At 40.0% G+C, this 25,406-nt stretch overlaps 1 protein-coding gene across 2 annotated transcripts in view; it reads right to left on the reverse strand.

Moving 5' to 3' along the window:
- Positions 1–25,406, reverse strand: part of lama2 (laminin, alpha 2) — a 374,730-nt gene that overhangs the window by 97,296 nt on the left and 252,028 nt on the right. Inside the window, exons 26-32 of one of the 2 annotated variants that reach the window (XM_073057306.1) lie at positions 22,349–22,534; positions 18,020–18,147; positions 17,014–17,131; positions 16,265–16,399; positions 13,319–13,443; positions 11,051–11,137; positions 3,732–3,787 (exon numbers count right to left, since the gene is read on the reverse strand). In XM_073057306.1, the coding sequence (XP_072913407.1) occupies positions 3,732–3,787; positions 11,051–11,137; positions 13,319–13,443; positions 16,265–16,399; positions 17,014–17,131; positions 18,020–18,147; positions 22,349–22,534 (835 nt within the window). Of the gene's footprint in view, positions 1–3,593; positions 3,788–11,050; positions 11,138–13,318; positions 13,444–16,264; positions 16,400–17,013; positions 17,132–18,019; positions 18,148–22,348; positions 22,535–25,406 lie in introns of both variants that reach the window. The other variant, XM_073057305.1, reaches the window with a different exon arrangement.

Raw genomic sequence — 25,406 nt, forward strand, 5'->3', positions numbered from 1 at the left:
ATAATTCATGCATATATTCCAAGAGGTTGTAACCTCTCTCCAACCTTAAATCAGTTTTTACCAGTTTAGTTGAATTCTCTTCCAACCAGTGATCAGGAAATGTTGCAAGTGTCCTTAACCACAAGCGCAGTGAGAAGCAATGCTCATCCAATTCATAAATTAGCCATTGTGGCAAGAATATCACATCTTCCGTACAGTTCCTCATAAAAGGAAGGTGCAATGGCATAAAATATATTTTTTATATTTGAAGGATAGAATATATTTTAATAATGTAACAAAATTTGTAAGCACAAACTTATGAGGGCTATGGGATAGGGAAAATCTAGGCAGTTTCTATTGCAGGTTACATGGTCAGCACAACATCGTGGGCCAAAGGGCCTGTAATGTGCTGTAGACTTCTATGTTCTATCATTCTAAAGCCCTGTACCATCACCAATTTAATTGTTAAGATAGAGACTGTTGCTCATTAGGAACAAGCTACTGAAATGTAGGTCAGATAGTTCAAGGTTTATGACACGTTCCTTGTGTTTTACAATGTAGAGTTCATCACTACATCATCGTTGCCTTCCAATTACTCCAGGGTTAAAAACTTGTCAAAATATTTGACTTCCTTGCTCTGTTAGCCTATCATAGTAATGCAACATAATTATCCTGGGGGATTTAACTGGAATATTCATGAACTTCTGCTTCACATCTGCCACAGTCAGTGGAGGGATGTGCAGAAACAAATACTAAATGCATTAACAAAAATAACGATAGACTGGAAATTCTTTCAGAAATGTCATTGAATTGATACTTTTGCCTATTAATTAAGTAGTGGCATTAATGAGATAAGGAGATAAGCCTTTTTTAAGGGGAAGTGTCATTCACAAGACTTTCCATAAATTCAGGGAAAATTTACTGCCAAAGGGCATAAAAGCTGCGGAAAAAAAGCATGAAGGAGGTGTGGGATGGGATGAAGATCATCACCGGATGCGGTGCAAAGCGGGGGGCGAACATAAGTGGAGATGTGGAGAAAGCGAACCAGCTGAACAACTTCTTCAACAGGTTCGACAGCTCAATCTCATCCTCACCGCAGAAATCCACACCAGGCTTACTTCCCTCACAGGAAAATAGCCACTCACAGGAGACCTTGCCCACGCCCAGGATTACGGCTGCACAGGTGGAAGGTCAACTGAGGAAGATCTGTACCAGCAAGGCGGCTGGACCGGATGGAGTTTCCCCATGATTACTGAGGGCCTGTGCGACTGAGCTGGGAGAACCACTACAGCGCATCTTCAACATGAGCCTGGAGCAGAGAAGAGTACCCAGACAGTGGAAAACATCCTGTATTGTCCCGGTACCGAAGAAACCACAACCAAAGGAGTTGAATGACTTCAGACCTGTTGCCTTGACGTCGCACGTGATGAAGACCATGGAGCGGCTGATAATACAGAATCTGAGGCCACAAACCAGGCACACCCAGGATCCTCTTCAGTTTGCGTATAAGGAGAAGGTGGGAGTGGAGGATGCTATCACATATTTGCTGCACAAATCATTCTCTCACCTAGATGGGGTCAGTTGTGCTGTGAGGATTACATTCCTTGACTTCTCTAGTGCCTTTAACACCATCCAGCCCAAGATCTTAAGGCACAAACTAACGGAGATGGGAGTAGACTCTCAAATGGTGGATTGGATAGTGGACTACTTGACAGATAGACCTCAGTATGTGCGGTTGGGAGACTGTAGGTCTGACACGGTGGTCAGCAGCACAGGGGCGCCGCAGGGGACTGTACTCTCTCCGGTCCTGTTCACCCTGTACACATCAGACTTCCAATATAACTCGGAGTCCTGCCATGTGCAGAAGTTCGCTGATGACACGGCCATAGTGGGGTGTGTCAGGAATGGACAGGAGGAGGAGTATAGGAAACTGATACAGGACTTTGTGATATGGTGCAACTCAAACTACCTGCGTCTCAATATCACCAAGACCAAGGAGATGGTGGTGGACTTTAGGAGATCTAGGCCTCATATGGAGCCAGTGATCATTAATGGAGAACGTGTGGAGCAGGTTAAGACCTACAAGTATCTGGGAGTACAGTTAGACGAGAAGCTAGACTGGACTGCCAACACAGATGCCTTGTGCAGGAAGGCACAGAGTCGACTATATTTCCTTAGAAGGTTGGCGTCATTCAATGTCTGTAGTGAGATGCTGAAGATGTTCTATAGGTCAGTTGTGGAGAGCGCCCTCTTCTTTGTGGTGGCGTGTTGGGGAGGAAGCATTAAGAAGAGGGACGCCTCACGTCTTAATAAGCTGGTAAGGAAGGCGGGCTCTGTCGTGGGCAAAGTGCTGGAGAGTTTAACATCGGTAGCTGAGCGAAGGGCGCTGAGTAGGCTACGGTCAATTATGGAAAACTCTGAACGTCCTCTACATAGCACCATCCAGAGACAGAGAAGCAGTTTCAGCGACAGGTTACTATCGATGCAATGCTCCTCAGACAGGATGAAGAGGTCAATACTCCCCAATGCCATTAGGCTTTACAATTCAACCGCCAGGACTTAAGAACTTTTTAAAAGTTATTATTAATGCTTCTTGAGATAGTGATTTAGATGCATATCATATTTTTACTGAGTTAAGTATTGTATGTAATTAGTTTTGCTACAACAAGTGTATGGGACATTGGAAAAAAAAAGTTGAATTTCCCCATGGGGATGAATAAAGTATCTATCTATCTATCTATCTAATACAAACTGATACATCAAGAGTCGCTGAATTTTCCATCTTACGGTTTTAACGTGGTGTGGCCTTGAAGCTTCATGGCTGGTTTAATTTTCTGTTTCAATAGTAATGTTTGTTTAAGCATTAGCCTTTCAGCCAGATTGAAAAGCAATAAAGAAATCATGAATTAAGAGAAACTTTTTTTTTTGTTCACAATGCCTTTGATTAACCTGACATCATAGATTTTACAAAGATTAAGTCTCGGTTCCTTGAAGAACAGTGATGACAAGGTGTAAATTGAAATATAGTGATAAATGCTCCTGTAATGGCTTTCAAAAGTTTCTGTAATAATGGATGTGTGAGGCTGGTAGTCATGGGCTCAAGATTAGCTATCTTTATGTATGTCACATATAAAGTCAAACAGTGAGCATTTAAGGTCTTTTCTTAGTCTGTTAGTAGTTTATGTATCTGCACTTTCCATATCCGTTGGAGCTTTTTTACAATGAAAATATTTCAGTCTTCAAATTTATTGAAAACTAAGACACTGATTTGAAAATTGATTTTAAAATCCATGACAGCAAACTGAGGATCATATTCCAAAACTTCTCAATCTAAGATTTTACTAAGTGAATAAGGATAATTGGACTTTTTTTAAAAGTAGCTGTTTACAGATAAAAAAAATTATATTTCAATTCCCTTCATGATCTTATCTCTCCCTTTTTCTGCAATCTACTCTAGACCTATTGCCCTCTTGAGATATCTATTCTCCAATCCTGGTTTCTTGAACAATCCTGATTTTAGTCACTTCATTTCAAAAATGTGAACAGTCTGAGGCTATTGTGATGAGGAAATTGAACATTAGCCCACACAGTTTGAGTAATGTGAGGATACGTACAGACACACTCCATGCCTTCACGCGCATGCCACTCCATGCATTTATCGCAGGTCCAGCCCCTCATTCCTGGTCTGCAAGTACACTGACCAGTGACTGTGTCACATGGTTCAGGTAACGAACCAATAGCATCACACTCACATTGAACGCAACCACTCCCTTCAATTCTCGGATTACCATAGTAACCACGTGCACACCTAAAAAGAAGGCAAAAACAGTTAGTGTCAAGACTTTGGCAATAACTGTAAGTTCAAGATGTTGTTACTGGGACGTTTTGAGTTTGGATCTAGGATTATATTTACATTATACATCATCAAGAGATGTTTTTTGTTTTATTTATTTGTTCATGGTGTTACGAATGAGGAGCAACTCTGATGGGCAGAAGGTTACAGAATCGCCAATGCCCGCCCCACCCCCCTTTTTGAGAATCGCAAGATCGCTAATATTTTGGGTCTGATACCCAGGAAATGAGAGAGCTTACTGCTATTGTCTCTTGGAGAAGGAATTGTGTATTGAGTACTGTTCTATTCATTGAAACCCCTCAGGGGGCAACCAGAGTGGTCTGGTTGATGTGTTGCATCATCCCAGCCTGACTGACATCTGAGACCCCGTGAGTGGGGATAAAAGTAGGGTCTGGGGAACCCCCCCTCAGACGCACCAGGAGAGACGCTACGAGACCGGTGGGGGCTTGTGTGTGTGTCCACCCTTGCCTGGGTGATGAGTCCTCCACGGAACGGTCTAGCTAAAGGACGGATACGGATCAAGATCGTAAAAGGAAAGTCAGCAAGTTTCTCTCTCTCTCTCTCCAACAATTGCAACATAGTGATCAACAACGACTGCAGCCTGTATGAACTGAACTGAACTGAACTTTATATTTCCATCGGACAATTCATTATCCCCTAGACAACGAGAGAGCTTATTTCTTATTGATTATTATTATACCCGCACTTTTAGGTTTAGTATTGATGACGTATATTATCTGTATATTTGCATGGATATTATTTTTGTGTATTTTTACTAATAAATACTGTTAAAAATAGTATCATCAGACTTCAATGGCTACTCCTATCTTTGCTGGTAAGACACCCAGTTATGGGGTTCGTAACAAATTGGGGCCTCGTCTTGAGATTTGATACCAAATTGGAGGGCCAGTAAATCGGGCTTTTAAGTCCAGACTTGGATCTGGTTGCGCAGGTAATCAGACGGGAAACCAGCAAAGATGGACGTAGATGAATTTACACAAAACCCAACTTTGAAGACGCTAGAGGGGGCCACAAAGACGGACTTGGTAAATATTGCGAAAGGACTAAATCTCGCAGAGGTTAGGTTGTCAATGAAAAAGTGGGAGATGCGGAGTATTATATTGAGACGAATGTGTTTTCGGCTGAGGTATTGGACAATATCCCTGAAAAGGTACCAGCTATTAGGATGGCTCAGTTAGAGTTGGAGAAATTGAGGCTAGATGTGGAAGAGAAGAAGAGGGAGCATGAAATTAGGTTAAAACAGCTGGAAGCAGCTGAAAAGGAGAAGGAAAGAGCTGAAAAGCAGAGGGAGCATGAAATTAGGTTAAAAGAGCTGGAAGCAGAGGAGAGGGAGAAGGAGAAACAGAGGCAGCATGAGCTGGACATGGAGAAGTTAAAGCAAGAGAGAAGGGTCCAAGGGGCAGACCGAGAGGAGAGGTTTTATGTTAGCAGGGAGTTTAGGTTAGTACCTCCGTTCGAGGAGACGGATGTTGATAGTTATTTCTTGCATTTTGAAAAGGTGGCAATGAATCTGAAGTGGCCCAGAGATCAGTGGGTGGTGTTGTTACAAAGTGTGTTAAAAGGGAAGGCACAACTGGCATATGTGGCGTTGTCTGTGGAGGAGGAGGAGTATGATAATTACGAGGAAGTAAAACAGGCCATTCTTCGGGCCTATGAATTGGTACCTGAGGCATATAGACAAAAGTTCAGAGATTTAAAGAAAGTGTGGAATCAGACGTATGCAGAGTTTGCCTATGAGAAGGGTGTGCTCTTGGATCGTTGGTGTGCGGCAGAAAGGGTGGAAGAGGATTTTCGGCGTTTCAGTGAGTTAATTCTGATTGAGGAATTTAAAGGTTGTGTTTCGGATGATATCCGGATGTATTTGAATGAGAAGCTGAATAATTCCATATGCAAATTTGCCAGGTTCGCAGATGAATATGCCCTAACCCACAAGACAAAGTTTTCCTCGAATAAGAGTTACCAGAAAGACTGTAGGAACGATAGAGAAAGCCCGTCGGCTGAGGCAGAAATTCAGCCGGGAGCTAGTGGTGAAAGTAAGGAGGAAGAAAGGCAAGCTGGCAGGAGGGTTCCTGGCTTGACCTGTTTTAATTGTGGAAAGGTTGGTCATATTGCATCTAAGTGCTTTGCTCCGAGGAAGGAGACAGGGAAAGGGAAAGCAGCAGTCCCTACAGGGTGTATTGTGTTGATCAGTAAATCAACGAGAAAGCCCCAGGTAGATAGAATATGAGAGGGGCGTGAGAAATTTATTTCAGAAGGGACCGTGTCTGTGAAAGAGGGAGAAACACCAGTTCCAGTGCAGATCTGGAGAGATACTGGAGCTGAGCAGTCATTGATTCTCAGTAAGGTACTAGATTTTGGTCCCGAGACGAGAGGGGTAGTTTTGAGAGGCATAGGAAAAGGGACAGAAGCTGTGCCTTCGCATAGGATCATTATAAATTGTGATCTGGTATCTGGACCAGTTGAAATAGGGGTGCGATCAGAATTTCCGAGAGAAGGTGTGGACGTACTTCTTGGTAATGATTTAGCAGGTGGTGATGTTTGGTCAGCAATGAAGCTGACGAGCCAGCCTGTAAGTGTTGAGGACCCGCCCCTAGGTTCCAAGATCTATCCCACATGCGCGATCACTCACAGCATGCCAAGAAAGGCAGATGAGAAAGAGACCAACTTAAATCAGTCCAGTATCGATTTGGCTGAGATGTTTTTACTGACCCTGTACCAAGAGGGGTTAGAGGGTGGTAAAACGGAGAATAGCGAGGTGAAAGAGAGTAAAGGAGAGGAGGTAGATCTACCCTTAGCCAGGAGGAAATTTATAGAAGCACGGAGTAAAAATGAGAAACAGATAAGGCTGTTAGAAGGTCCAGGGTTGGACATGGATGATCTGTCTGGCTTGACAGAACTGTTTGAAGAAGTTGAAAATTTTAAATGTGTTCCCGATAATGAAATAAGGGCTGTCCTAGATGAAAAGGATGCCATTATCTTGAAGGAGTCTGCTGGGTTGGCAGATGAGGTTGTTTTAACCCGCAGGGTTGAGTTTACTCTGGAAAGGAGTTGCCCAGAGAGTAACTGGGAGGATCTGGGGAACTTAGAATTTGAAAAGGGGATGGGTATTGAAAGCCTGGAAGAGACAGAGGTCCCGTTTGAGTGTGTTCAAGATGTGGATACACATGGTACTGAACCTAGTAATGAAACTCAGGAAAAGTCTGAGGTATCTGATTCAGTTAAAAAGGAATGCAGTCCTTGTGGGTCAGATGGACTTGGTTCAGTGAAGAAAGGGTTAACCTTGGTAATAGTGGGAAGAGAGAATTCCCAGTTGTTTGTGTTCGAAGGTGTGTTAAAAGTTAGTGAGGAGATAAAAGGTGGTAATGTGGATATTATTATTGAAGGAGAAGGGAAAAGTGTAGTTCCTAAATTGAATGAAGAAAATTTAAAGTCTGGATTGGTGTCAGAAGCAGTAACCAGGCTGAAGGAACAATGGCTTGTTAACAAGGTGCCTGTGAATCAATTACAGTTTGATTTGGAATGTAACAGTACCCCACTCGCTAATGTTATTCAAGGGTGTGCGGTGAAGAGGCAGAATTTGAAACGTTGTTTGGACAAAGAGGGATAATTTGCAGATATTAAACTGAAAACTAATAGAATGAAGGGTCCTGAAGATAAAACTAATGACTTGCTTAAAAATAAAGAATTATGTGGAAGTTCAGAAGATGGGCTAAGTTTGGAAAACATTGTTGATAAAATAACTCCTATGGAAGGAGTATGCAAAAGCCTATTCCACACTGGTACGCAAGCTAACCATGTACGAGTTAAGTGGAAAAGGGGCGAGGGTTGACGGGTTGCCACTTTGGATAACCAGATCTGGTTTTAAGGGATTTCGACAAAGCATGTAACTAATAAAGACAACCCCAAGGAAGATTGACTGCTAAGTTTGAAAGTAAAATAAAGATTAGTATTTGCATAAACTTTTGTGATATACACGTAAGCTAAGATCACAACTCTTTAGTTTTGTTTTGCTGAAGAAAAGGAATAAAAATAGGTGGTTATTAAATTGGAGTCTGATGCTACAGGAATTTATTAACGTACAAGATATTAAGATATTAAAGGAAGTGACAATGTAATCGCTAACTGTTTAGATGCTAAATTGAATGTATAACTGTATTACTCTGTAGTGAAAAAACTGTTTTGTATTGTGTTAGATTCTGAAATTCTGTAAGACTCTGTATTAGTTAATTTTTCCTTTTGGTAAAAATCCTTAGAAGGATGGGGGTGTTACGAATGAGGAGCAACTCTGATGGGCAGAAGGGTACAGAATCGCCAATGCCCGCCCTCCCCCTTTTTGAGAATCGCAAGATCGCTAATATTTCGGGTCTGATACCCAGGAAATGAGAGAGATTACTGCTATTGTCTCTTGGAGAAGGAATTGTGTATTGAGTACTGTTCTATTCATTGAAACCCCTCAGGGGGCAACCAGAGTGGTCTGGTTGATGTGTTGCATCATCCCAGCCTGATTGACATCTGAGACCCCGTGAGTGGGGATAAAAGTAGGGTCTGGGGAACCCCCCCCTCAGACGCACCAGGAGACGCTACGAGACCGGTGGGGGCTTGTGTGTGTGTCCACCCTTGCCTGGGTGACGAGTCCTCCACGGAACGGTCTAGCTAAAGGACGGATGCGGATCAAGATTGTAAAAGGAAAGTCAGCAAGTTTCTCTCTCTCTCTCTCTCTCTCCAACAATTGCAACACAGTGATCAACAACGACTGCAACCTGTATGAACTGAACTGAACTTTATATTTCCATCGGACAATTCATTATCCCCTAGGCAACGAGAGAGCTTATTTCTTATTGATTATTATTATACCCACACTTTTAGGTTTAGTATTGATGATGTATATTATCTGTATATTTGCATTGATATTATTTTTGTGTATTTTTACTAATAAATACTGTTAAAAATAGTATCATCAGACTTCAACGGCTACTCCTATCTTTGCTATTAAGACACCCAGTTACGGGGTTCGTAACAACGGGATATGAATATTGGAAGAAATGCTGGCATTTATTGTCCATCCTGAATTGCCTTGAAGTGAGAAGGTGTGAAGTATGAACTCTATGGGTGAGACTACATGAGGAAGAAGTGAGAAAGGACAGCATCTTTCTTTCCCTAAAGGGATAGTTCCTTGGAATACACATCACCCAGGGTCTCACCTGGACTGGTACACACTGGCTACGTGGTGAGAAAAGCACAACAGCGCCTCTTTCACCTCAGACGGCTGAAGAAGGTTGGTATGCCCCCAAATCCTCAGGGACTTCTGCAGGAGCACCATCGAGAGCATCTCCTGACTGGCTGTGTCATCGCTGGGTATGGGAATTGCACTACCCTCAATCACAGGGCGCTGCGGAGCGTGGTGTGGACAGCCGAGCGCATCTGTGGATGCGAACTTTCCTTTGTTCAGGACATTTACAGCAGCAGACGCATAAAAATGGCCAAGAGGATCATCAGGGACTCCAACCATCCCAACCACAAACTCTTTCAGCTGCTACTGTTTAACAAATGGTATCGCAGCATTAAGCCAGGACCAACAGACTCCGGGACAGCTTCTTTCACCAGGCCATCAGACTTATGAATAGACAGTGATCTGATTGCATATCTGACTGCACATACATATATACTAAACAATTATGAAAACAATCTTAGTGTTTGAGCAATATCCTCCCACATTTCCCTTCCATATGGCTTGTACATTGCGACAGAGACACAACAAAGATTTTTACTCCCTTGTATGTAAGAAATAAAATAAATACAAATAATGGTAAACTAGATAGGTTTTTAACCTGGTGATTTTATTGTGGCTGTCACTGAGATTTTTGCATTCCCAGATATATTTAGCTACTTTGTTTTAAATTCCCCAGTTGCTATGGTGAGATTTAAACTCATTTCCTTTGACCGATGGTCCAGACATGCCCTGACCCAAGCTCAGAGGTATTTACTTATTGCACCATGTACTGCGCCTACATACTACATGTCAGAAGGCCCGCGTATCTTGCTATTACATAAATGCAAGTGCTCAGACTGTCTAACAAGGAAAAAAACTCATTTAGAATCTCTGTATTTTCATTTGGCCAGATTCCCCAGTAAAGATCTCTCTCTGTGGTTAAATATTTTCAGAAAAATAGTCTTGAATTTTACATCCCTGGGGTTCTATAAATATTAGAATGCAGATTTGTACAATACATTTGGCATCCAGCATTGCTAGATGAAGCTGATGAAGGGTCTGGCCCGAAGCATCGACTGTTTACTCTTTTTCATAGATGCTGCCTAGCCTGCTGAGTTCCTCCAGCATTTTGTGTGTGTTAATTGATCTAATGGTATGTGACATACGTTGAATAGAATTTATTACCAACCAAAACTGGGAGCTGGTATCAGAAAGTTTGATTAGGCTGCCCATTTTGACCTGGAGCATTTAGTCCACTGATTTTTATTACAATCTAGTTACAGTCTTGCTTGTCCTAAAACACATTAGGAGACTCAGTCTTGAAATTTTATGTTGGAGCGGAAAACACACATCCTGGAGAGCAAGAAAGCCAGAAGATTGTATACTCAAGAGTCTAAACCTCCCACTTAAGAGATGAAGATATCAGCTGAAGCCATTCTGAAGTTCCACAATTTTGTTGTAACAAGGCATATAAAAACAGGTTATATGCAAGTACAGGAAGACCAGAAAAGAAAGGGAAAAGTAAATGTTGGGATACTGAGAGGAAGAAATTAATAATTGGGAATAATCAAACAGGAGAGATGTTAGAAAAAATGTTGCATCTGCTTTCACATGGAGGAAGCAGAAACATTGTAGTGTTTGGCTTCAATCACGAAGATTAGGAAGGAAGGGTGACAGAATATCCGGCATAATCAGATAATTTATATCCAGCTGTATTTCTGCTCAATGATGACTGTGAGGTGTTGATAGTGGGGGGCTCAACAGTGATAGTATTTAGTTAAACTTTCTGTTGTTGTTCATGGGTATTATCAGGTGATACTTAATGTCGGGATAAGTACTGTAATTTCAAAATATACTTGAAAGTTGATAAAGTATGTGCAGCACAATGGAATTATTTATTGTACAATAGCCTATTAACTGTTTTAAGAAATAGCAAATTTATTCTTAGATTATTAATGTGCACGGAGATAATCAAAATAGTATCTTACCTCTCACAATGTGGCCCCTCATATCCTTCCTGACATGCGTTACATCGATAAGCATTATGCCCTTCCATAATACAGGTTGGACTAAAACTAAAAATAATTAAATGTAAATAATACATTATAAGTAAATAGATTAATGAAGATAGAATGTGCTCATTTTCTGAGATGTCAATAATGGAAAATAATTGTGTGATTACACACATATTAGAAAATACAAATATTCCTCTTTGGTTTGCTTCAGCTGTGAGATTGATCTTTTTTTAGACAGCACAAATATCAACATGGGTCCTGAAAACAAGTGAAGGTTTTGTCCACCAGGCCAAGTGCCAGAGCAGCATTCTGGCCACAGTCATCAACACAGCAGCGGATTTCATAAATTCTTGATTTTTAATGAAACATTTTAGTGAATTTGAACATTCAATCACATGAGGGTTGGGTGTCAGGAAAATGTTTAAGATTTCAGAAATTTCAAACCAATCCCAAACTTCCAGATCTAAACAAGCTCCCTGGAGCTGGGTAAGGAATATAAATATTCTGAGTCCTGACGAAGGGTCTCGACCTGAAATGTTGACTGTTAACTTTCTTCTATAGATGCTCCCCAGCCTGCTAAGTACCTCCAGCATTTTGTGTGTGTTGCAAGGTATATAAATATTTCAATAAGGCTGGCAAACTTTGATTTAACCTGGTCTGCGGGGATGTGGGCGCAAAATTGGGCCCATGGACTATTGCAAGTACATGCCCAACACTCTAATCCAGAATACCTGAACTACTCTTGTAATGGAGTCATTGCTGAGTTCAGTTCCATTTCCCTGCAGAAAGTAAATTACTGTTTCTCAAATTTTATGAATACTGATGAAATGGCTCAGTTGATTAAGCCAGTGATTAATGCAGCCATTCTCCAATTGGTCTTCTTTGTGACCTGCAGGAACTCATAGTGTTTTTGGACGAGGCACTGGAGAGTGCCTATCACTCATCAAACACATCATTGAAGAAATTGTTCAGAAGAATACTGAAAAAAAGAAACTTGATGGACCCAATAAAACGAGATGTTTTTAAGTAGAAAATGTGTTCTGAAATAACCCCAATTTTAGATTTAATAATAATTTGGAAAATTTGATTCCTTTCTTTTATTTCCATAATACATAAGCCTAAAGTTCTAATGCTCCAGTTGTTGGATAATCTTCTGATCTCTTGCCTTTTTTAGTGATCATGAGAAGTATATGTAATACGCTGGTGTAAGACCATGTGTTATTTTATTAATATAATTATGCTGTTGGGTATTTTATTTTCTGCAGATTTTCTCAAAATTCAATAAGTATTCCTTTAATTCCATTATACAATTGAGGATTTCATTTTTGCTGTTCAAATTTTAAAAAATCAGTTGATTAAGTTAGGCTTGGTGAATTAACCAATAGGATTTGTCTTGTCTTCTCTTATTTGTATTTTTGAGAGAGCGTGGGAAAAGAAAGGGGAGTCATTTTTCAGGGAGAGTGTGGGATTGAAGGCAGAGAATGGAAATGGACAACAGACATTGAACATCAGAGAAGAACATGATGAAACGTTCACAGAACCCATTTAGAAGGATAGATACTGATGTAGGAGAATCCTCATGCAGACAATGGTCTCATGGAGAATGCACAGATAACTTTTAGTTAGTTAGTTAGCACACGCCTTTTGAAAAAAGTTTGTTGCCTTTTTCCGTGGAAGTTGTGTGAATATTTGTTTCCTGGTACAGGTTCTTCAGCGCAAAACCATTTCAGTATCGTGAGTAAACAAAGTGAAGTAAACTGGATTGATTACAGAACAATGAGTTCCAACAATTACCTGCACAATATAAACTAATATTTATATATTGTACATGATTTTTTCCTTTATTTTATATTATAAATTATTATTGTTTGTATTAGTTTAAAATATTATGTCAATACAATTTTGATCTAAGTTTATACTGGTGTGAATTAAATTATTGTTTCCTGGTGAATGTGTCAGTGTTCATATAAGTAATTGTCTTTCTTTTCCTTAGAAGGAACATTCAAACTTGTACGTTTGTGGTTACCTGAAATCATACTTAGCCTAGATACGTTTATTTACTGTAAATAGCCTTCTCATCATTACTCCCCATGCATTGTAGAGTTATGTTGTTGTTAAGTCAAATTCAGGTAAAAGCGAACTCATTCCAAGCCTACGGTGAGAGGGTTATATACATAATTCAATTCATTGTGTTTAATTGTTCCCATTAACATTTGAAACTCTGCAATGCTGTAAACTTACTTATTACTGGAGATTTGAAGAGGACAAGCACAAGGGTAGCAGTCATTTGGAAATCCTCTTATAATCCCATAATATCCAGGAGCACAGAATTCACAATAGTCACCAGCTGTGTTGTCACGGCAATTCTGAGGGGGAAAGTATTCCATTTAGGGAAAATTTACTACTTCACCACAAACTCAGTAATTCACTCCAGAAACTTTTCTCTTTCAATCAATAAAGTAATACTTGGTGGAGATGGGTCTTCCCAAAACTATGAACAGGTCCAAGTAATTCACAAGAAAATGGGATGAAGCCATATGAGAAAGCTCCTTTTGTGAGGTATTATGAGGCAGTACTGCACAAAGCAACTGAAGCCACTATTCTCATTCACTCAGAGTGTTCATTTTCTGTCCATGATCATGTTATATTCCCAGTAAATTATTACCTTATAAAGATAGTCCGTCAACAGCCAAATACTCAAAATCTCGAAAGTTATATACATAGAGAGAAAATATTTGATAAAGTAGTAATGTGAAGTCAAATTTTTTTGAGCATTAATTTCAAAATCTATAGGCTTTAAGAAGTCAACTATCTGGTGAAAGGCAGTAATTCTACTGTTAACAGATGTTTCTTTTCACATTAATTCTTTAGGTTGAAAAAAAATTCCTGCAATTCAGTTTCTCTTTTGGCACCATAGCAATAACATCTTCCCACAGGAAGATTATTTACAGTGCCCCAGAGCCTGCTAGAGCATGTATTGTTGGTACCTATACACTGTCTTTGAAGTAAATGTTGTTGACTCCGTCTGAACAGTAAACTATCTGCTATAGCTCTAACACTATTCTAACCCATGAAGAGTTGGTATGACCAACCACTAGCTGGACAACAAGGCCTCTGAAGTTAACCAAGTCTTCCTGAAACACACTGGAGAAGCACTTCTCCCCACACATTCCAGGAAGAGGAGAGTATACCACAGGCTCTCAAGGAAGCATATGATTGCGTCAAGAAAGGAGACTTGCCTGGTTCAACCTTCACTTCAGAACCTAGATCACTGAATCTCAGTCACTGAGCTACCATGCACAGAAGACACTTGCAGATGTGCACTTTTGAAAATTCAACTCCAGGGCATCATTGACCTTTTCAATGAACTGTTCAACAACATGGGTTGAATATTCAACAACAACAACTCAGTAACTTAAAGACCAAGGACTTCTACCAATGCATCCTTGCCAAGCTGACTGAAAGCTGGAAAATAAACTTGATGTTCACTATGCAACAATGCCAAGTAAATTATGGGGTGTAAAATGAACCCAATATTCATGGCCTTTTATTGACCTCACAAAAACTTTTGATTCCAACAATCAAGTGTGGGGAATAAATCAGACTCCGCTATTATTAGAACTACTGTACATCTGAATCTGAATCAGGTTTATTAACACTGGCATGTGTCATGAAATTCGTTAACTTAGCAGCAGCAGTTCAATACAAAACATAATATAGAAGAAATAAACAAATCAATCAATCAATTACAGTACATGTATATTGGAGATTAAATTTCATGCAAAACTAGAAATATATATTGAAAAAGTGAGATAGCATTCACCGGTTGAATGTCCATTTAGGAATTTGATGGCAGAGGGGAAGAAGCTGTTCCTGAATCACTGAGTGTGTGCCTTCATGCTTCTGTACCTCCTCCATGATGGTAACAGTGAGAAAAGGGCATGCCCTGGGTGCTGGAGGTCCTTAATAATGGACACTGACTATCCTGAGACATCACTCCTTGAAGATGTGCTGGGTACTTTATAGGCTAGTACCCAAGATGGAGCTAACTAAATTTATGACTCACTACAGCTTCTTTCAGTCCTGTGCAGTAGACCCCCCCCCCCTCCCCATACAGTGATGCAGCCTGTCAGAATGCTCTCCATGTTACATCTATTTAAGTTTTTGAGTGTTTTTGTTGATGTACCAAATCTCTTCAATCTCCTAAGGAAGTACAGATGCTGTCTTGCTTTCTTTATAGCTGCATCGATATGTTGAAACCAGGTTAGATCCTCAGAGATCTGCTCACTCTCTCCACTTCTGATCCCTCTATGAGGATTGGTATTCATCTTACCCTTCCTGACGTCCACAATCAGTTCTTTCATCTTACTGATGTTGTTGCTGCTACACCATTCCACCAGTTGGTATATCTCGCTTCTGAACGCCCTCTCGTCTCCATCTGAGATTCTACCAACAATGGTTGTATCATCAGCAAATTTATAGATGGTATTTGAGCTATACCTAGCCACACAATCATGGGTATAGAGAGAGTAGGGCAGTGGGCTAAGCACACACCGTTGAGGTGCACCAGTGTTAATCGTCAGCAAGGAGGAGATGTTATCACCAATCCGCACAGATTGTTGTCTTCTGGTTAGGAAGTTGAGAATCCAGAGGTATAGAGACCCAGGTTCTGTAACTTATCAATCAGAATGGTGTTAAATGCTGAGCTACAGTCAATGTATGGCATCCTGACACAGATGTTTCTATTGATCAGGTGGTCTAAGGCTGTGTGAAAAGCCATCAATATTATGTCTGCCATTGACCTATTGTGGCAATAGGCAAATTGCAGTGGGTCCAGATCCTTGCTGAGGCAAGAGTTCAGTCTAGCCATGACCAACCTCTTGTGCTAGTGGGTGATAGTCATTAAGTCAGCTCATATTATTCTTCTTAAGCACTGGGTTAATTGTCGCCTATTTGAAGCAAGTGGGAACTTACCCCCATAGCAGTGAGAGGTTGAAAATAATCCTGCCAGTTGGTTGGCATAAGTTTTCAGAGCCTGAAAGTGATCTGTTAGGCTCAGATATCAACATGCTAACCAATATATCAAATTTCCAAAATTTGAAGTGTTTTGCTTTTACGTGCAAATAATGTCTCCACAGAAATTAACTTCCTTGGCTATGTCGATGTAACAATTAGGGTATTCATTACCTGGCATATGGAGGTCTTCTGGTCACAGATGTCACTGTGGCCATTGCACTGACATTGTACACAACTTCTCACCACAGGTGTAGGATCTCTGCTATCTGTTCTCAGTGGAACTCTATAATAACCTGGAATGCAACTCTGAGGTGAAAGGAAAACAAAGTAACATGTTCATTATTTTCAAAATTTTACACACTTTTTATGTCTTTCATGAATGTTGTGCCCACAATGACAGTGCCAATATCTAGCTAATGGATTTTTTTATAACCTGATCTAATCTCTGGCTTCCGCAGTCTTTTTGTCCCAGGCCCTCACACAGGGCTCTATATTCCTTCAATATCTCAGCCAAAACTGGTTTCTACAATGGTAAAAAAAAATAACTACAGAGATTCTTACATAAATAAGGGCTCACTGAATTGGGGACGATGCACCAACATGGATAGAAACTTGGCTAAAAGCGGAGAAAGCAGGTGTGAATGGATTTATTTCAAATTAGCACATTTTTCTAGAGGTATTATAAGACTCAGAACTTGGCCTTCGGGCATATATATTACTGGCTTCAATGCAAAAATTGTGAAACATATCCAATTCCGCCTACAAAGCACAACAACAAAAAACTGAGCTATAAGGACATTGCAAAATGTGCATTACAATAATTTCTATGTTATCAGTATTTATCTGTTTTGGTTAACAAAATGAAATTTTGGCTTTGCTTCACTTTTATTTCATTAGATCCCAAACTCTATCAACATTACCTGACATGAGGGGCCAGAATATCCTTCAGGACAAAAGCATTGTTCAACCTGATGGGCACTTTCTGCCACTGAGTAGCTGTCACTTATGTCAGCTACTTCCATAGAGATCTCAGAGATCCTAGGCAAAGACAAATAATGGATTTGGTAAAATTGTTCAACCATCTGTGCATGTGATTTGAAACTTCTTTTATTGTGTTTTTAAAGACATTAAGCCATGCATCTTTATGCCAAATTGCATTTTTATGGTAAATATATGAAATGCTGGAGCCATAGATGCAGCTCATCATTGTACATTAAATCAGCCAAGCTGAACTTCAATAGCAATGTTTAGCAAACTACTTCATCTTGTAATACATACTCAGTTGACACTTGTTCTGGAAATTCAAAGCCACAGTTTTTGTTAATGGAATACAATTACATGTTAATAATTCCATAAATTCTTTCTCCACAGATAAGTGTCATTGTCAATTTGTAAGACTTGATGTTAACAATTTCTTAAAACAGTAGGATTTTCTTAATGGGTAAACAGTTCTGACTAATGAAATGGTCTTTTAATCTGATAGAATTCACAAAAGAAAATGTTGCAATATGTGGACAGTTACGCAGATCCTGAACATATGAACATTTCAAATAATTGAAACAGATCATTTTGATGAATGCATCACATAAAGGAATCTAATTAAGTGAAGCATGCTTTTGCAGCATTGATATTGGCAGCATGTCACCGTGAAACATCAAATAGTAAAGCCTTTGTTATTAAGTGTAAAAATCTTATTTAAAAATGTTTTGAGGTGAACTTTGTCATTCTTTCTTAATAAAAGCAAATAGTTTATTCGGCTGTTGGTAAACATCAAAATACTGGACAGCTTTGCACTCATTCTTAGCAGAATATTGAACTCAGGAATACAAGATCTTAGAATTTAACTTCAGCAGGGCAATACTTTACATTTTGCAATTATATTTTCAATATCCTTATTCCATTTCCTATGATTATCCATATTTATACCTGGTTTGTCTCATAAAAGTCCCATAAGATGCCTTGATGAGGATAGACTCAATGTCAGATAACACATCCATGAAGTCTTGGCGAGACACAGGTCTGCCATCTGGTGAATGGGCATATTTCCATTCATGCTAAAGAAATAATGTTTAGAATTTAATTAACATTCATGGTAACGATTACTCAAAAATAATTAGATTTTGAAACAAATGCAAGAATTCTATGAATCCTAATAATGGGTTTATCACAATAAATAGTCATTCTGCTCTTATGGTTGATAATCCTAAAAAAAAAGAATGTTTCAGAGATAAAGGTACAACAATGTAGTTTTGAGCACAGCTCCCACCAGGAAAGTAGTATCAGTGAAAATAACCACGCAATGATTTTATTAACTCATATTATTATGCAGGTATGAAGGGTAATTTCACAGCTAGTGAAATGATCCACCATAGAAAAATTAAAATGGTAGCAGATTTGCTGCAGTGAATTCATGCTCTGAGTGAATTTTAATTTCTAATTTGACAAAAGTTGGCAAGGTCTTTGATTTTAGCGCAGCATTTCTGGAATGTGACACTGTCAGATACAAATTATTTCATGTGAAGATTAACATGAATCTTAAAATCTAGAATTGCACGATGCCATGCATGGTTTTTCACAAACATTCAGTCAGAAAGGTCAGAGGTTCAAAAATGAATTTTAATAGCCAGAAATTTAGAAACACAAGAATTGGACACATTATTTGTATTCTAAAATGCCAATCATGTCATTATAAGACAAAAATAAAGAAACCTTACAATAAAGGACCTTTAAATGGCAGTGTTCATTCTGGTGGGTTAGTATGTGCATTTATGACTTCAAATCACAGTTGAAGAAAACAAAGTTCTTTTAGTCTTTTGATCAGAATTATATCTTGAACTAAAAAAAAACACAAATTGATCTGCTGAGTTCCTCCAGCATTTTATATGTGTTGCTCTGGAAGAATTCCCAGCATCTACAGAATCTCTCACGTTTAAAATTAACTGGTCTTTGATTTTATGACTACTGCATTGATGAACTTGGATACTTCTACACTCAAAAGAATATTGAGATTATTCAATGCAATAAAATACTATAAAAAGGCATCAGTACTTCTAGCAAAGAACTGTTTAACACAACCAACCTGAACTCCTATTGGTTCTGCAAACTGTCTACTCCCATTGGTTGTGTAGCCTTAAATCTAATTATCAGATAGATGTTCAGCATAAAAGAATGAAAGGATGGCTTTGAACTGTCTGTAGTAGATTTTCAGCTCTACGAGCAAGGAGCAAATCACACTGACAGGTCTTGGAATCTGATCAGGTGTGTCAACGGGTTATTGCTCCAATTGATTACGGCAATTAAACTGCAATAAAAATCTACTTAACATTGTTTTTCACCTCAATTAAGATCAGGGTGATTTGAAACAGCACCCAGATGGCCTGAGATACTAAAAATAAGAGAAAATCTGCAGATGCCGGAAATCCAAGCAACACACACAAAATGCCAGAGGAACTCAGCAGGTCAGGCAGCATCTATAGAAAAGAGTACAGTCAACGTTTCAGGTCGAGACCCATCGGTAGGACTAGAACCAAAGATGAAGTGTCAGAGTAAGAAAGTGGGGAGATGGGAAGAAGAACTACAAGGTACAAAAAAATACAAGAATACAACTGCAGATGCTGTGGATCAAAGAATACGTACACAACGCTGGAAGAACTCAGCAGGTCAGGCAGCATCTGTGAGAAAAGAGTAGCCAACGTTTTGGGCCGAGACCCTTTATCAGGAACTACAAGGTGATAGGTGAAACCTGGAGGCGGGAGGGGTGAATAAAAGAGGTGTGAAGTTGATAGGTGAAAGAGATACAGGGCTGGAGAAGAGGGAATCTGATAGGAGAGGAGAGATGGCCGTGGAAGAAAGAAAAGGAGAAGCACCAGAGACAGGTGATTGGCAGGTAAGGAGAGAAGTTGAGAGAGGGGAATGGGAGTGGGGAATGGTGAATGGTGAAGGGGGGGCATTGCTGAAAGTTTGAGAAATCGATGTTCATGTCATCAAGTTGGGGGCTAGTCAGATAGAATAAAAGGTATTGCTCCTCCAACCTGAGTGTGGCTTCATCGCAACAGTAGAGGGGGCCATGGAGTGACATGTCAGAATGGGAATGGGAAGTGGAATTAAAACGGGTGGCTTCTGGCCACATCTTTCTCTCCCCCCAACTTTCTGCTTTCTGCAGGGATTACTCCCTATGCGACTCCCTTGCCCATTCATCCCTCCCCACCGATCTCCCTCCTGGCACTAATCCTTGCAAGCGGGACAAGTGCTACACCTGTCCCTACACCTCCCTCTTCACTACCATTCAGGCCCCCAAACAGTCCTTCCAGATGAGGTGCCACTTCACCTGTGAGTCTGTGGGGTCATCTACTGTATCCGGTGCTCCTGGTGTGGCCTCCTGTATATCGGTGAGACCCAACATAGATTGGGAGACCACTTCACCGAGCACGTATGCTCCATCTGCCAGTGGCCACCTATTTTAATTCCATTTCCCATTCCCACTCTGACATGTCACTCCATGGCCCCCTCTACTGTTGCAATGAAGGCACACTCAGATTGAAGGATCAACACCTTTTGTTCTGTGTGGTTAGTTTCCAATTTGATGGCATGAACATCAATTTCTCAAACACCCTCTTTCACCATTCCCCATTCCCATTCCCCTCTCTCACCTCATCTCCTTACCTGCCCATCAACTCCCTCTGGTGCTCCTCCCCCTTTTATTTCTTCCATGGCTTTCTGTCCTCTCCTGTCAGATTTCCTCTTCTCCAGCCCTGTATCTCTTTCACCAATCAACTTCCCAGCTCTCTACTTCATCCCTTTCCCCTTCCAGGTTTCATCTGTCACCTTGTGGTTCTTCGTCCCCTTTCCCCACTTCCTTTCTCTGACTCATCATCTTTTCTTTCTCCAGTCCTGATGAAGTGTCTCAGCCCGAAATGTCGACTGTACACTTTTCCAGAGATGTTGCCTGGCCTGCTGAGTTTCTTCAGCATTTTATGTGTGTTGTTGAGCTACAAAAATATTGTGTTTCTGTGCAGGAGATTGGGGCTGAGAGGGATAATGGGTCAGCCATGATGAAAAGGCGAAGCAGACTCGATGGGCCAAATGGCCTAATTCTGCTCTAAGATCTTACGGTCTGCAAGTTGTTAAATAAATAATAATACATGGTTTCTTTTTATCACTGCTGTTCTCTTATGTAATTATACATCTCAACTCTCAATATATTTTTCATACCAAAATAGTGGATGCCTCATTATGCTTAATGCTGGTAACTTAGTATGAGGATGGACTGTATGCCTGACAGTAATACGATAGACTACTAAATAAGATAACTGTATGATAAATAGTGAGATAGCTTATCTGAGTGAGGTTGTATTCATTATTAGGATAAAGCTCAAGTTTCCACTTATGAGAATAACAGGACAGTTGTGACTAAAAAGCTAAGTTGCACGTTGACAAGAGGAATTATTGGCAGGTGTGGATGAGGCACTGAGATCAAGAGCCAGAGACAGACACTCATATTAACTTCCAGTGCTGGTACTTGTGAGGCAAACAAACACGCAGAGATAATTATCAAATATCATTAATTCTTTGTTTACAAAATCAGCCAAAAGTTCAATATTCCAGAGCTTCTGAATTAACTACCCAGCACAAACACACACAAATGTTACCAATAATTTTGGTGGCTCAGTTCTTGGTTAAAAAAAAAGAGTTTGCTGATGATACTAAAATAGAGTGAAGAAGTGAAGAGATTACAGGGGGATCTTGATCAGCTGGGTAAGGGGGCCTAGAAATGGCAAGCGTCTTTCAATTCAGAACAGTGTGAAGTGTTGCCGTTTGGTAAGTCAAACCATGGTAGGAATTGTACAGTGAATGGTTAGGCCCTGAGAAGTGCTGTGGGATAGAGGGTCATAGGAGTATACTAAAAGCAGCATTACAGATAGTCAGAGTGGGGAAAAACGCTTTTGGCATGCTGGCCTTTATCAGTCAGGGTATTGGAGTAGATAGATAGATAGATAGATACTTTATTCATCCCCATGGGGAAATTCAACTTTTTTTGGTAGCTGGGATGTCATTTTGCAATCGTACATGATGTTTAAAAGATTACCCTTTCAGAAAGAATCCTGAAGCTTTGAATCAGGTTTCTGTTTGGAAGTTGATAAAGGTGAAGGGACACAATCATTCTTAAAGCACAAAACAGCATTATGGACACGATTTCCCTTCTCGGGAGTCTATCAACATTTTCCTTTTTCCAAGTTTTGAGATTAAATACCATACCTCAGTGAGCTCCACCTCATGTCTGGTCAGCTGACCAATCTGAGGTGCAGATAAATGGCGCACAATAACCATCTCTCCTGTTGGACCGCCTCTCAGAATAATTTGTGGCTCATAGCTGGACTGACCCACTTCTTCTCTAGCTTCAAAGTAAATGGCATACCTCAGCTTGCCGCCATAAGCAAAGAGCTAGAAAATAAAGTACAATGACTTGTAAATTGAGTACATTCTGTTGAACAATTGTGTACGACAAGTGTTACAACTTGCAAAGGACATAAAGGTTCCCTGTAAATATTCATGAAACATTTATCCAGATTAACAGCCTTGATTAGTTTATTTATTTCTGATCCCCAAACCACCCTTGGCCAGAAAGTAAGGCTCCTTTTTAGCGAGAACTGTAGTTTGGGCTGGATTATTGCAGAATTCCATCTGCAGAACCCCTATCATCTCTGGAGGAAAGGCCATAAAATCATAATCCATCTGATCCCCCATGTAAAGAGGATTAATCGTGAAAGTCCCAGAGTTGATTGAAATTCTGCCTATTGCATCCCTTGTAGCTCTCAGTGAAAGTCACATCAAATGAGCTATGCCAGAACCTTAATAAACCACTTGATTTTGTACTAGAGTTATGAAATCAATCATGGAATAAACACAGTTCTGCAAAAAAAAAAAGACTTTGCTGAGGGCTGAAGAAATTCTTCAACTCATACTGCCCTACCAAGGGGTTTAAGTCTCCTGATGCATCTGCCTTGTGACATTTATATCCCAACCCAGAGAGTGAGAATTTGTTCTCCACTGGTCTGTAGTTTTGGATTACAATAGATGGGAATACTATACTCGTCCATCTGTCCTAGGTACCTAGGAATTTCCAGTTCAGCAGATGTTTAAAGACAAGGTATTGCTTCATATAACCAGTACAGTACCTATAAAATGTATTAATCCCCCTTGGAAGTTTTCATGTTTTATTGTTTTACAACATTGAATCACAATGGATTTAATTTGGCTTTTTTTGACTCTGATCTACAGAAAAAGATTTTTTTGTGTCAAAGTGAAAGCAAATCTCTACAAAATTACCTAAATTAATTACAAATATAAAACACAAAGTAATTGATTGCTTAAGTATTCACCCCTTTAATATGACACACCAAACCATCACTGGTGCAGCCAGTTGGCAGTGTATGACCTAGCTAAATGCTTTCAATCACTTTAAATCCAAGACCTCTGGAAATTATTCTCCTCATCCCTCTCAGACTGGAGCATATCATGACCACAGAGGTCTCATCAAGGTAGTACTTTGTAGTCATGGGAAGGTACACATATAAACTTGAGACAGACACTCATATAATTTAATTTGTTTACATTGAGATCGCTGTGCCTCAATCAGCAAAGAAAAAAAAAGAACCAAAAAAGCAGCTCGAGTGACATGGATCTTACTTCCTCCATGGACTAAATAGAAGAGAAAAAGGAAAATAAATTATTTTAAGATTATGCTTATTAAAGATAAATGTCATTGAACTGTATCGTTTACGAACAGATTCAAAAATACTAGAATATAAACAGAGAATACCAGAGATCAGAAACTATCATAAAAATTGGTACAAAATATTGCAGTTCTGTTCAAAATTATTGTATAAACTTTTTCAGTAGTGATTCCTGCCCTCTTATATGCTTTACAGACAGAGACTAACTGAAGCAAACCCTTCGCAGCACTGCAGTGGAACTATTATCATTGTCCAAACTCTCTGGCAGGATATGCAGACCAACTTTGTTATCCATCCCAAGCACTGAAGCTCTGATTACTCTAAGCTGGACAGGGAACAATATTCACATGCCTGCTGTATCAGACACCCTGCTCCAAGCCTAATCACAGAAAGATAAATCAAGAGGCGACAAGTTGGGGACTTCCGGTAAGATGGCGATTGCTTAGCTGCTCCGAACTTTTGTTCCGTTACTGTCGCTATCTTTGCACTAAATGTCTCCATTTTTTAAACCTTAGTTAGGAACTTTTTTGGTTTCTTTTACTTGCCTGTGAACACATCTACCTTACAATGTCTAGCAAGAGTTCTAAATCCGGGAGAAAGGAAGTTCCGGCTCTCTCGGCTGAGACTCTCACTGTGCTCGAACAGCTCCGAGACGAAATTTTAAAGGAATTTAGAACCGTTTTCAAACAGCTGGAAGCCAAACTGGATCGGATCAATGATAGAGTGGACGAACATGCTGAACACTTATCTCGCATCGATTTGACTTCTGAAGATTTAGAAAGTCGTGTTCGATACTTGGAGACTCTCTGTTCCAGCCTAGAGGAAAAATGTAACAAACTCCTTTCCAAAATGATGGATCTCGAAAATCACAGCAGATGTTGTAACCTCCGAATTCTTGGGTTGCCAGAGACCACCGAACAGGGATCAACCGTGGTTTTTCGCCGAGTTTCTCTGTGAGATATTCGGGAAAGACTTGCTTCTGAACCCGCCTGAGCTCGAAAGGGCACACAGGGTCTATGTTCCCCCCGGAATTCTGGGCTCCCGCCCGCGACCGGTAATTTTGTGCTTTCATCAATACCAGGTAAAACAGCGTCTGATTACGGAGGCATGTCACAGAGGTACTTTTACTTTCCAAAATACAATCATTCGCTTTGTGGAAGATTTTGCACCCCAGACCTTAAAGATGCGCCCTGAGTTTAAAGGCGTAATGAAAGTGCTTTATGATCGTGGTTTTAAACCCTCTCTCCGCACTCCTGCCGATTTACGAATCAAGCTTAATACTGGAAAATATAAGTGGCTTAAGTCAGTGAAGGAGGCTGAGGCATTTGTTGCAAGTCTTCCGGCTATCCAGTCATCTTCGGAAGCCGATCGGACCTCCTAAAATGGTGGATAAGTACTTCTCGTAGTAAAATTACTTTTTCTGGACTCAGACTTTACTTAAATCACTCAGACATTATTCATTGAAACTCTAAGGGCTGTTGACAATCTCTCCCTGGATTTGGTGTGTCTTTTTTAAATAGACATTCTGTGCTTAATGTTTCCCTATGGACGTTTAAATAGTACTTGTGTAATCTATTTTA

This window comes from Hemitrygon akajei, chromosome 9 (genome assembly GCF_048418815.1).
Source record: "Hemitrygon akajei chromosome 9, sHemAka1.3, whole genome shotgun sequence".
NCBI lineage: Eukaryota > Metazoa > Chordata > Chondrichthyes > Myliobatiformes > Dasyatidae > Hemitrygon > Hemitrygon akajei.